Source organism: Moschus berezovskii, chromosome 9 (assembly GCF_049115385.1).
Source record: "Moschus berezovskii isolate FMDL1 chromosome 9, NW_MosBer_1.0, whole genome shotgun sequence".
Classification (NCBI taxonomy): Eukaryota; Metazoa; Chordata; class Mammalia; order Artiodactyla; family Moschidae; genus Moschus; species Moschus berezovskii.
Window position 1 is genome coordinate 19,370,417 of NC_142468.1, and position 12,050 is coordinate 19,382,466.

Consider the following 12,050-nt stretch of genomic DNA (forward strand, 5'->3'; position numbering starts at 1 on the left):
TAAAGGGGGCCTCTGTGGCCTTCCACAGATAATCCCTCCGTATCGTGATATAGGAGTCCTAGAAAGAACAATTTGCTTTCTCCAAGTGTTCCTCCTTTACCAAGAAAAGAAAGAGCACTGCATGGGAGAAATGTTGGACCCAGATTCAGTCTTGATAAGAAGTTAGCTGACTAAGATAATGAACGATCTGGATCAACATTTCCTGTCACTGGTTAGTCCTGAATGGCAGCTGGCCTCACATCCCTGGTCCAAGAACTGCCCAGCTTCACTCCCTCATTTTCTCATGATGTGGATGGTCTTTCTTCATGTATTTCCCAGGACCATTATTGCTACTGTACTAGCCTTTCATTGGGTTTTATAGTTTACAGTATACAGCAGATGAAATATTCATGTAGATCATCTTTCAAAGAAATCAAGCACTTTATGTATATTAGCTCCAGAAAATGGCTATCAAATTGCAAGACATCTTGGCTGACTGGTTAACTTTGTTTGATTAGAATACTGGGCTGTGAAAACCATATTCTTGAGTTCCAGCCTCAAGTATTCGGAGAGTGGCTACCGCTCTAGAGCTGTGGGTCATTTCCTCAAACTCAGCCTTGTCTGGTTACCCCAAGTGGTGTTATCCCAGGATCACAAGGAGCATGGGTAGATCAAAACAAGTCTATCTCTATTTCTATTACTGGAAACAAAAAATCAGAATGCATGACCCTTTAGAGTCTTTATAGAAAAATAACAGGCAATTTAGGAATGTTTTGGTTTGGAAGATTGGGCTTTCTCTCATATAGAGCCTAAAAATCTCAGGAGCTTAGGAGATTTTTCTCCTTCAGCTGGCCCTGAAAACATCTCTCTAAGTTCTCCCAGGTGCACACTTCAAATGCTTGGAAGGTGTCTGGTGCTTTCTCATTCCAAACACTTTGTTAGCAGACCTTGGAGAACCACTGAACCAACACCACTTCTGGGAAGCAGGGACGTCAATAAATGCTCCTTGCGGAGCTTCATCGAGATCATGTTTGCTCTCCCAACACCCAGTTCTCATGGAAAGTAGCCTAGAGAGATCTGGATGCCTCATCTGAGGACCAGGCTTCTTCTCACAGCCTCAGCCCACGTGGTAAGGGTCTGCCCGGGGTTGCAGGAGTTTTGCTTTCTCCATAATATACTCTGGGCTTGTCAACAAAATCCCTGAACATTCTCCACTTGCAGCCTCTAGGCCTCAGAAAAGAGGGAGCAATGAGTTCCCACCACTTTCTATCAGCCATCAGGGTGGAGGGACTCCCACAGCCTTGCCTTCAACAGCCCATGGCAGCTTCTTGGTGCGTGAAGCTATGTGGCTGCGACAAACCAGCCACGAAGACAGACAGGGGATCACAGGCCTGACATTCTGCAAGTTCTGATTTCTCATGAAGAAAGACCACAGAGAGAGAAGACCAGAGAAGAGATGGGATGAGCACCCATATTTTAATTGCCATCTACTTGAGTTGCTGTGAAGCTGACATCTAGCAAATTCAAAACTCTGTTTAAATTCGGTTAAGATGCATCTAGCTATGACAGGTAAACGACCGGGTTGCTGTACACCCAGAATTCTTAGAATTTGTGTTAAAAGGATAAAATAAAGATACTAAGCACACAGTAGTCAGGTTTACAAGGACTCTCCCCTGCAACAGAGGGAGGAAAAACGCAAGTTAGCATCAGTGGGTTTCTACCCTTTGGGAAGGGAACTTTGACAAATTCTGTGCATGGGGTCCTGGCTCCCTGGCTGCTCTCTGGTTCCATGTGAACAGTGCAAGCTGGGCTTCAGGAACTCAGTAGCTGGTTTCAGGAAAAAAGGGGACTGGCTACTTCCTGTGTACCAAGCCCTGTGTCTCAGTCTGTAGAGTATTTGTACGTGCTATCACTTCAGTCATGTCTGACTCTTTGTGACCCCATGGACTGTAGCCCACCAAGCTCCTCTGTCCATGGGATTCTCCAGGCAAGAATACTGGAGTGGGTTGCCATGCCTTCCTCCAGGGGATCTTTCCGACCCAGGAATTGAACCTGCCAATGCTTCTTGCATTGGTAGGCGGGTTTTTTACCACTAGCGCCACCTGGGAAGCCCAATCTTACAGAGAACATTACGGAAAAAGGAGATGAGTCTGTGCTTGATTACAGACCACAGTTCAGAATCTGTACCGGGCACCACGGGGATGACCTCCCCACCATGGCCACGCCACCCCGTGGCTACTGCCCTGTCACGCTATGCAAAGGAGGCTAACAAGGGGCTGTCAGGGACATGGGAACTCATGCAGAGGCCACCAACACACACACACACACACACACACACGCACACACACACATGCCAGCTGAACCTCACCACCAGAACCCATGCAGCACGGCCGCCTCCTGCACACGCAAAAGCCACCGGCGCAGCAGCAGCAGCTTGCCTCCCACACCCGTGTGGCTGCCAGAGTCCCAGAGGGAAATTTGGATTTTTTTTTTTTTGATAAGCTACAGTTCTGAGCCAATTTATTTCATGGTCCAGCTAGACGGCCTTCTCCCTGGGCTGCTGCAGAAGGTGCACCCACTGAGGAGCCCCAAGGGCGGGGGCGGGGGTGGTTCTTCCTTCCCGAAGCCCCCTTGCACAGGAGAGCAAATGTTGGGCCAGGGGCTGGGTGGGGGGGCCGTGCACCCGTCTGCAGGGGGAGATGCTGGGCCTTTTGTCTTTTGCAAACCGGTCCCTAGGAGAGAAGCCACCAACACTCGCAGAAGACCACGGGTAGGTGTGCTGGGGGAAGAGCACTGGGCTCCCTCCCTGCCCGAAGGAAACGACAACCACCACGGAGAAAAACGGAAAGAAAGCCAAAAAACCAAAGAAAACCAGCTGAACTTACCACACTGCGAGTGAACTTTTCTAAGGAAGTTCTACGACCTTGCTCACTTTCTGGCTTTAGGGAAAAAAAAGATAGGGAGAAAAATACAGAAAAAAAAAAATTCTTCAGATAACACACGGTTCCTAAACAGCAGCAGCGGCAGCTAATGAACCAAAACAAAGCAAAACAGAGTGGAGAAAAAAAAAAACACAACAAAACAAAAAACAGGAAGAGAGAAGCAGCCAGCGCTTTTTGCGGGAGTCAGTGGGAGAGACAGGAAACAGAAGCCCAGGAGAGATGGGGCTGCCTCCTCAGAGCAGCGAGGAGAGAGGGTGTTTGCTTCTAGAAGAGTCATTTATCTTGCTTCCGGGCTGGAATGGGAGCCACCGGGCTGGGAGCCGGGCCCTTGGGAACAGTTGGGCGATGCCTGATCATTGCTTTCAACCAGCCAAGCCCCCGTGCAGGGAACAACTGGGGGCCTCAACTGGGGACACAGTCCAGACCAGCTCCCAGGGCTGGCGGGGTGTCGGGGGGATGCTATTGAGATGTCAGGAGATGGCCATGGGCAAGGCGAGGCCATCAAGTCCTCCGTGAGCCTGGGTTAGGACTTGCTCTGAGATCTTCCAGCCAGAAAGTTTGCTAACTTCCAGGACATCCTTGCGGCCCTCTAAGGACGCTCTTTCTGTCTCCTGAGGTCAAGGAGGCTCTCTGTGCCCATGTCTTTTGCAATCACAGAGGTCTTGGGTCTCAGAAGGAGTATTCTGGACAGAAAATACTCTTCCGGTGCCTGGGCAGGTGACCCCTTCCAAGGTTTACTCATAGCATGTGGCAGGCGACAGGCAGCTCAGGAGCCTCCTGGGGAATCTCAGCTGAGGGCACCCCTGCCCTGCCACCCCCCATCCCCCACAATACACACAGAAGGAAGAGGGGGCAAAGCCCTTGTGTACTCCCCAGGCCAGGCAGCTCTCCTCTAAGGAGGAGGAGGGGGTGTGGTGTGTACCTAACCCTCTCCCCACGTTTCCTGCTTTTAAACAAGCCCAAATACCTGCTAGTTTATCCTAAAGCCCAGTTCCAGGGTCCTGAATCCACGCCTGGGAAATCTGGAGACTACATGCACTCACATGGACACACGCTCACAGATGCACACACATTCACAGACACACACTCTTACATGGACACACATACTCAGACACACAAAACACACACTCACAGACACATACACTCACATGGACACACATACTCACAGACATACACCTTCATATGCACACACCACACACTCACAGACACACACATAGCAAATAATGGAAGTTAGAGAGCTGAAGAAGCAGTCAGGGGTCTGTGGGTCTGCAGGACGTGCTGGAAGCCGAGGGGGCAAAAGGCAGTCACTGTGTGGCACTGGGGACAAGGTCAGACGGCTGCCTTGGCCGTCATGTCCTATCCCCTAGGCTGGCTGCTGAAGACAGAGAGGATACTGCAGGAGGAAAATGCAACATGAATGACACACAGCCGCAGAGCCAGGCTGGTCTTTGTCCTTCAGACACAGCACTGAAGGACATGTGCTGGGCTTGGCACCGTACGTACCCAGTTTGCACTTGGGGATGGCAGCACTCAGCTTCAATCCTGTGGGCAACCTGGGGGCTATCCATGTGACTCAAGTCAGGCTGGTCCTAGGCCCCACAGGTGGAATTCTACGCCTGTCCTTCTCATCCCCTGGCTATCGAGTGGCTACTCACAGAGCGGGACCATCAGCCTGACTCATTTGGCTTCCTCTGCCTTGCAGAGGCCCTTGGAGCTGCCCCGGAAAATCATACTTAAGCGTCCTGGCTATGCTTATTCCCTCAGTCGTGTCTGACTCTTTGAGACCCCATGGACTATAGCCTACAAGGCTCCTCTGTCCATGGGATTCTCCAGGCAAGAATACTGGAGTGGGATGCCATTTCTTCTCCAGGGCATCTTCCCACCTCGGGGATTAAACCCAGGTCTCCCATGTTGCCGGTGGATTCTTTACCATCTGAGCCACCAGGGAAGCTGGAGGGGTCCTAGGGGGGTCTTCAAATTGTCCTGGAGGGGTCCTCCAAGCCCAGCTCACCTGCCCCCTGAGGACTTGGCTCATCAGAATGACTAAGATACTTGGATAGAGGATGGATTAGGGAGGAAGGATCCGCAGGCTGTGCCCCCACAGTGCATCAGGGGATTTTGTGAGCAGAAAAGCGAGGCCACTTAATAGCCCGCCTCTTAGGTGGGACTATGGCTTATATCCCTTCATGACCTGGACATGTAGATCTCATGGTGAGCCCACCCCGGCAACAGAAGACACTCTGGGTCTACCTGGAAGTGCCGAGTTACAACTCCAGTCCATGCCTGGAGCTCAGGGGGAAACAGAAGCAAAGGTAGGCTTGTCACTGTTTTTAGAAGCAACTACCCCCTGAATATTGAAAGGGCACTGGCTTCGGCAAGAGCTTTCAGCCCCCAGGGACACCCCTTGAGAGGGCTGAGATGGAAATTCTAATAAGTCTCGTTGGTGACATATCACAGGCAGGCCGTCTGTTCCCGCCTCACCTGAGTGACCTCCCTTGTGAAGCTTTTCTTGTACAGGAGGACTTGAGGACACAGGAACCTCAGTCCCACTCCTTGCACAGAGGTGTGTTTTCCCTTTGCATTCAGACTCACAAGGAAACTGAATGGCCTCTGGCTTCTTCTATGTGTATGTGGACACATATATGGACAAGCCCAGGTAACCCCAACTGTGGGAGCCCACAACTTCCCCACACTGGGATTGGTTCAGGGTCTTGAGCTGCAGGAAATATGGAACGCTCACTTTGACCTTCTCCCCTGAGATCTGGGCTGCTGATACTAAAAGTCTTCACCTTTCTTGAACAACTGGGTATCAGAACCATTATTTGGGGGGATGTCAGCCTGCTCCATCAGGGCCCTTCCATCTCCACCCTCCTGCCAGGGAACTGGCTGGAGGCTGGGCTTCACATTGTCCATCACAGGAGTGACATATGATGGAAAGGATCAAGTCAAGAAAGCTGGATCTCGGACACTCTAGGTGTCCCCCAAATCTGCTTCTCTTTCTAAGACTCTCAGGGATGTCCTCAGGGCTACCCAAGGGCAGGTGAGCAGGAGAGAAACGCTCTCCTAGTCTAGGGAGTGATGTGGTTACCAGCCAGGTACACAGACAGGCTCCCAGCCCATGAGGTCACAGCACACAGAAAGAGGGGCCGTACGACTGAGAGAGGCAGCTGGACAGACAGTGGACTGCTGGACAACCGCAGGCTAGGGGACTGCCACTGGGAGGCTGAGAGGGGGGAGAAAGGGGTGCGCGTGGCCTTAAGCAGCGAGGCACGCGAGTCCTGGAGTTTGGCGCGAGGAGAGCCACACTGAACCCCTCATGGACCTCAGATCAGACCCGCAAAGCGCAGAGTGTTCGCTGGCACACTGGAACCATGAGCCAACCCCCTACCTTCCCCTTCCCTCACCCCCTGTCCTTCCAGCTCTGCCTTCCCTCCTCCCAGAAATCCAGCCACAATCATTCCTGTTCCAGTCACCCCTCACCGCCTGCATGATGGGGGGGGGTCCCTGAACCCCCAAATCTAGACCCGAGGGCTGCAGGGAACCAAGACTTCATTCAGAGTGGAGGGTGGGGTGGGAGGAGCTAGGATGCCATTTCTTCTTGGTTAAAAGAAAAGGCAAAGGCTCTGGGGCAGGTGGCGGATGGGAGAGAGGCAAGGGAACAACCCCAGGCAGGATTTCCAGTGCCCCATGGCCCCGGAAGAACTCTAAGCCTTTCTGTGCAGAGGGGGCTGCTGTGATCCTTGCCTCACGCTCATCTTTGGGGGCTGATCGGGGCAGGAAATTCTGTGGGAGGGGGCTGGACCCAGCAGTGGTTTCCTCAGGGGTTTGCTGATGTCACAGCCAGCCCTCTGCTCCTCGGCTGGGCCCCAGGGGCCTCTTAGGTGGTCACTCCCTCCACCGTGGGCAGACAGGCAGATGGAGATGCTGGGTACTGGGAGACAGGAGGCCACACCCTGGACCTCAGAGGGGTGGGCTGGGGTGGTAACAATCCTAATTGTCTTCTACTGGAGTGGAAGCAGGGACAGAGGGAAAGAAGAAGAGAGAAAAGAAAGAAAACCCAAGGGATGGTATTCTCACGTCACACCAGCAGCAAGCAGCAGGCAAAGGTCAATAGTGCTAAGAAAGGCAAGGCTTCCCTTCCCAGGGATACCTTCTTCTTGGCCAGCAGCAAGTCCTGGTAAGCATTGGACCGAAGGAAGCGGGCGTAGCTGTCACTCTTCATCAGCTTGTAGATGTGCTCCTGGGGAGGTGGGAGATGGGAAGACACAAGACAGAACTGTCACCCAACACTAAAGGGAATTGCAACCCAATCAGCCACTGTGTTAGGAAAGAAACAAACAAGCCAAACTATGCTGGTATGAACTTGGAAAAATAGGTAACATGTTTGCTTTGTTGTTTTTTTTCCCCCTACTCAGAAAACATCAACTAAAACCTATTTTCTTTCTCAGCGTAAAAGGATCCTTGAAGATCATGTCCCGAAAGCTTTGTAATTGGGCCTTGGTGCCACATGGAGATGCACTCTTGCTTAATGATTAAAACCACAGGCACAGCGATTAGAAGGAAGAAACTACTGATGGTCCCAACCACTTGGATGAATCCCAAAGGAATTATCATGAATGAAAAAACAAGAAGCCCCAGAAGGTTTACCTACTATATGATTCCACTGATGTGACTTTCTCAAAATGACAAATTGTAGAAACAGACAACAGAGAAGTCGTTGCCAGATTTCAGGGATGGGAGAGGGGCAAGGAGGGAGGGAGGTGTGGTTATAACAGACAACAGGAAGGGTTCTTTGGTGAAGGGCTGGTTCTGTATCTTGACACATCTTACACATGTGATAGAGCTGTATAGAACCTCACACACACACTCACACGTACATATGAGTACAAGCAAAATTGGGAAATCTGATAAACTCAGGGGAGGTAGCAATGTCAACATCATGGCCATGATACTGTACTATGGTTTTTGCACATGTTATGTTAGGAGAAGCTGGGTAAATGGTATGTCTCTATAGTATTTCTTATAAGTGCTTGTGAATCTAAAAGTATCTCAAAAAGATTAACTAAAAAACGTAGTCCACAGGCAATGATGCAGTTGGGTCAGTTAATGCACATCACTGGAAAAGAGTCTGATGCTAGGAAGGATTGGGGGAGGGAGGAGACGGGGACGACAGAGAATGAGATGGCTGGATGGCATCACCGATTCGATGGACATGAGTTTGAGTGAACTCCGGGAGTTGGTGACAGACAGGGAGGCCTGGCGTGCTGTGATTCATGGGGTCGCAAAGAGTCGGACACGACTGAGTGACTGAACTGAACTGAACTGAACTGAATGCACATCAGGGCCACCATCCCAACCTGGAAGAGTGCTCTTAGAGCCAGATCATGGGGTCTTGTGGGCAAATATGCCAGAGGCTGGGGCATGGTGCTCTCTTGGGCTCCTAGAGCCATTACATTCTGGCCATGGCAATGGATTTTACCCTTGACTTTTAGCTAATTCCTGTAGCCTTGTGATCCCTTTCTAATAGATCTGTCCTCATTAAGGACAAGGAAAGCCAGGTTCATTACAAGAGGGAGCTTATCGATTGAAAAAGGGTTATTTATCAGTTGAAATGTAAGGCAGCACAGCTGCATGAGAAAGCCTGGTTGTCCCAAGATAGGACCTGTTAAAAGGAGGGTGGGCTTTCCCTAGGGAGGGTGGGATCGTTAGGCGGGGAAGCAGCTTCTCTGATGTACACTCCATGTCCATCCCGTGAATCTGGATAAGGGCCCCAGGGCTTGGAGGAATGGAGAGCTGGCCAGTGAAGAGGATGCTCAGTGGAAAGGCTGGACTGGTCATTAATGACCTTTTCCTCGGGTATTCTTCCCAGGGGATGGGTGAGGTAGAGAACTTTCCTCAGTTGGGGGCACCCTGTAGAGGTACCTGGCCATTTTAGAGATGCTGGTACATCCCAGAGGAAGCTGGGTGACATCAAAGGCTTGCTAAAACCCTCTCCCTACCCATCTCGAAAGAAAGTGAAGGCATGGACTTCCCTGATGGTCCAGTGGCTAAGGATCCACCTGCCAATACAGGGGACACCGGTTTGGTCCCTGTTCTGGGAAGATTCCACACGCTGCAGGGCAAGTAAGACTGTGTACCGCAACTATTGAAGCCCACACAACAGAGCATACTGTGCTCTGCAGTGAGAGAAGCCACCCCAAGAGAAACCGGCCTATCTCAGTAGAGAGTACTCCCCGCTCACAATCAGAGAAAGCCCAGGTGCAGCAAATAAGACCCAGCACAGCCAAAAAAAAAAGAAAGAAAGTGAAGGCAGAAAGCAACCATCAACTTGGTGCCATGTGGGTCCCTCTCTGGCTATCTTAAGAGGGACCACACACAGACCTGTTTGGGCACCAGCTTCTTTCTTGCACAGATGATCCCATATTTACAAAAGCAGGGTGAAGCACTCCTCATGGGAATAGGACCACTGCAAGGAGCCGAGAGAAATGAAGCACTGGCTTCGATCTGAATCTACTTTGATGATCCAGATGCGTTCTGAGTTAATAAGCTTCGTGAGAACACGTGTTGCTGAGTGTTTTTCTGCAGATTTCAGACAAAAGTCCAGCCCACTTCTAGTTTAAGTTCCTTGTGGGAACAATGTGTTTTTAATCTCTAATATGTGCATAGCATCCAGCGTGGGGTTAAATGTTAGCGGAATTTATGTGGCTTTTTGGTTCACCAAAATGCTGGTCTGAGCCTGCAAATACTGAGCAAGTTTACAGGTTCCATACTTGTTATGGTTTATGATCAGTTTCTGCTCTCTGTATGGAAGGAGACGGAGGATCACATTCAACTCAGAGGAAGTCCCTATGTGGGCATCTTGATTCAGCCCTAATTGTCTGAGAGCCCAGACTGAGAGACATCAGGGTATTTGCATTTGTTGTCTCTTCAAAGTGGCCTAACATTTACATCTCAGGTATAAATGGAGAAGACTCTGGAGAGTCCCTTGGACTGTAATGAGATCAAACCAGTCAATCCTAAAGGAAATCAACCCTGAATATTCACTGGAAGGATTGATGCTGAAGCTCCAATACTTTGGCCACCTGAAATGGAAGAGCCAATTCATTACAAAAGACCCTGATGCTAGGAAAGATTGAGGGCAAGAGGAGAAGGGGGTGACAGAGGATGAGATGGTTGGATGGCATCATTTACTCAATAGACATCAGCTGGAGCAATCTCTGGGAGATGGTGAAGGACAGGGAAGCCTGGCGTGCTACAGTCCATGGGCTCCCAGAGTGGGACACGACGGAACAACTGAACAACAGCAAGGTACAGACGCTAACCCAGGGAAAAAATGGCTCACTGTCTCCTTCTTGTCCCAGGCATGGCTTCCGTCTGGCCAGCAGAGCCAGGTGGCTCCTGAGTCATCTGGAGAGGCCTGTCCCTCAGGCCTGGACCTTCTCCAAACCCCTCTCCAAGACCACAGCCCCCTGCTTGTTGCTCTGATTTGTCACAAGAATCTAAATGCCCAGGAATATCTCACAAAATTCTCCCTTCTGCCCCAAGAGGAGTAAGGAAACCTCTCCTAGCCCAACCCTTCTGGCCTTGAGAACAAATTTCACCCCCCATCCAGCTAATTCCTCCAACTCATCATAGGCAAGAAAAGCCATTGAAAGAAAGAATTTGTCAATTGAGAAAGAACAGAATACAGCAGGTGACTCAGCATTTGTTCCCCAAAACATTTGTTGAGCATTTGCTAGGTGCCAGGCAGTGTGTCAGACACTGAGATCACAGCATGACCGAAACAAAAGAGGTCCTCGCTGTCATAAAACTTGGATTTCATTGCACAAGGGTGTGCATGACTAGTCGAGCCAAGGGCTACGAGGAAGACGGTCAGGTTCAAGGTGCTATGAATGGGTAAAACTGAGGATGAACTCCCCTGCCAGAGGTGGGGAATGCTGGTCCAACAACCAGAAAGAGCCTCGTCATGGCAGGAAGAGCTACGGAGACAGGAAGTGTTTCCCAGCTCCTGTTCTGGTCAACCAGAGAAAGGAGGATGATCCAGGGCTGAGGAGGAAGGCACAGCAGACAGTGGTCCCCTCTTTGGCGGTGGGGGTCAATGTGGGTCAGAGGAACAGGCTGGGGTCTGCTCTCGTCCTAATGTCACATGGCATCTTGACAATTTGTTGCCAAGGCCAGAGCCAAGGCAGGGACCATGTGGGGAGACAGTAAAGAGAACACAGCCTGTTGGAGGTGGGCTGCACAAGGTGGTCTCACTCTGCCAACCCTATTGCTAGCTCGTGGCCATCACGATGACCATCTCAAATTGCCCTGTGAGGGAACAACCAGAAAACAACAGCAGGTGAAAGTCATGGTCTGAGCAAAATGGAATCGAAGACGCAGATCCCTCATGCCCCCTACTGTGGCTTCAGGCCCCTCTGGCTGGGGCCTTCTTCCCCACAGTCTATGGATCCAGGACTCTCCTCTGCCCTCCTCTCCTCCCCCAAGCAAAGAAGCGGAGAAGCGGAGCCTTTGCTGTACCCACTTATGGAATTCTGTTCCTTCCTCCTCGCCAGCTTTTTCTAAGAAACACAAAGACAGTAAACAGGGGGTGGGGGAATGGAGCGCTGAGGTTTTTTTTCTGGGAATGAGAACTAAGATAGGACTCAGGGTCTTTGGCCGGTTCCCAGATGCAATGAGTTTATCACTGCCAGGGACAGCAAGTGTACAAAGCTCTTGGCAGTGACCCCGACTGATTTATGAGGGGTTCTGGTTTGTTTCCCCTGCTTTGAGACAACCAGTCTTAAGGAAAATGTATATCCAGGATCTGCTAAGAGCAGGGGAGCTGCTGGCAAAACCAGCGAGCCCCCACCCAGAGAATTCCCAAGGGGCCGGAGAGAAAGAAGTTTGCATTTCTCTTCTTTTTCTTGTCTTTTTTTCTTCCCTTCCTCCCTCCCTCCTTCCCTTCCTCTCTGCCCCTTTATTTCTCCTTCCTTTCTTCCTTCTCCCTCCCTAGATCCCTCCCTTGTTCCCTCTCTCTCTAAAAAAAGAGATGATTGAGTTAACTATGAACAAGCAGAACTACCAGGGCCCACATCTGCCTTCCTGCCATGTAGGGAGGCACCTGCTCCAGACAGGGAGAGACTCAGT

The 12,050-nt window shown here is 50.7% G+C and overlaps 1 protein-coding gene across 19 annotated transcripts in view; it reads right to left on the reverse strand.

Annotated features, from left to right (window-relative positions):
* RGS6 (regulator of G protein signaling 6) overlaps positions 1-12,050 on the reverse strand; it is a 615,519-nt gene that overhangs the window by 20,619 nt on the left and 582,850 nt on the right. For 10 of the 19 annotated variants that reach the window (XM_088839478.1, XM_055436097.2, XM_055436095.2 and 7 more), the window contains 2 exons: positions 7,072-7,161; positions 2,865-2,918 (listed from right to left, as the gene is read on the reverse strand). The exons of 1 other annotated variant lie outside the window; for it this stretch is intronic. In XM_088839478.1, the coding sequence (XP_088695604.1) occupies positions 2,865-2,918; positions 7,072-7,161 (144 nt within the window). The remainder of the gene's footprint in view (positions 1-2,864; positions 2,919-7,071; positions 7,162-12,050) is intronic. 8 more of the 19 variants (XR_008687250.2, XR_016038168.1, XM_055436101.2 and 5 more) reach the window with 2 other exon arrangements.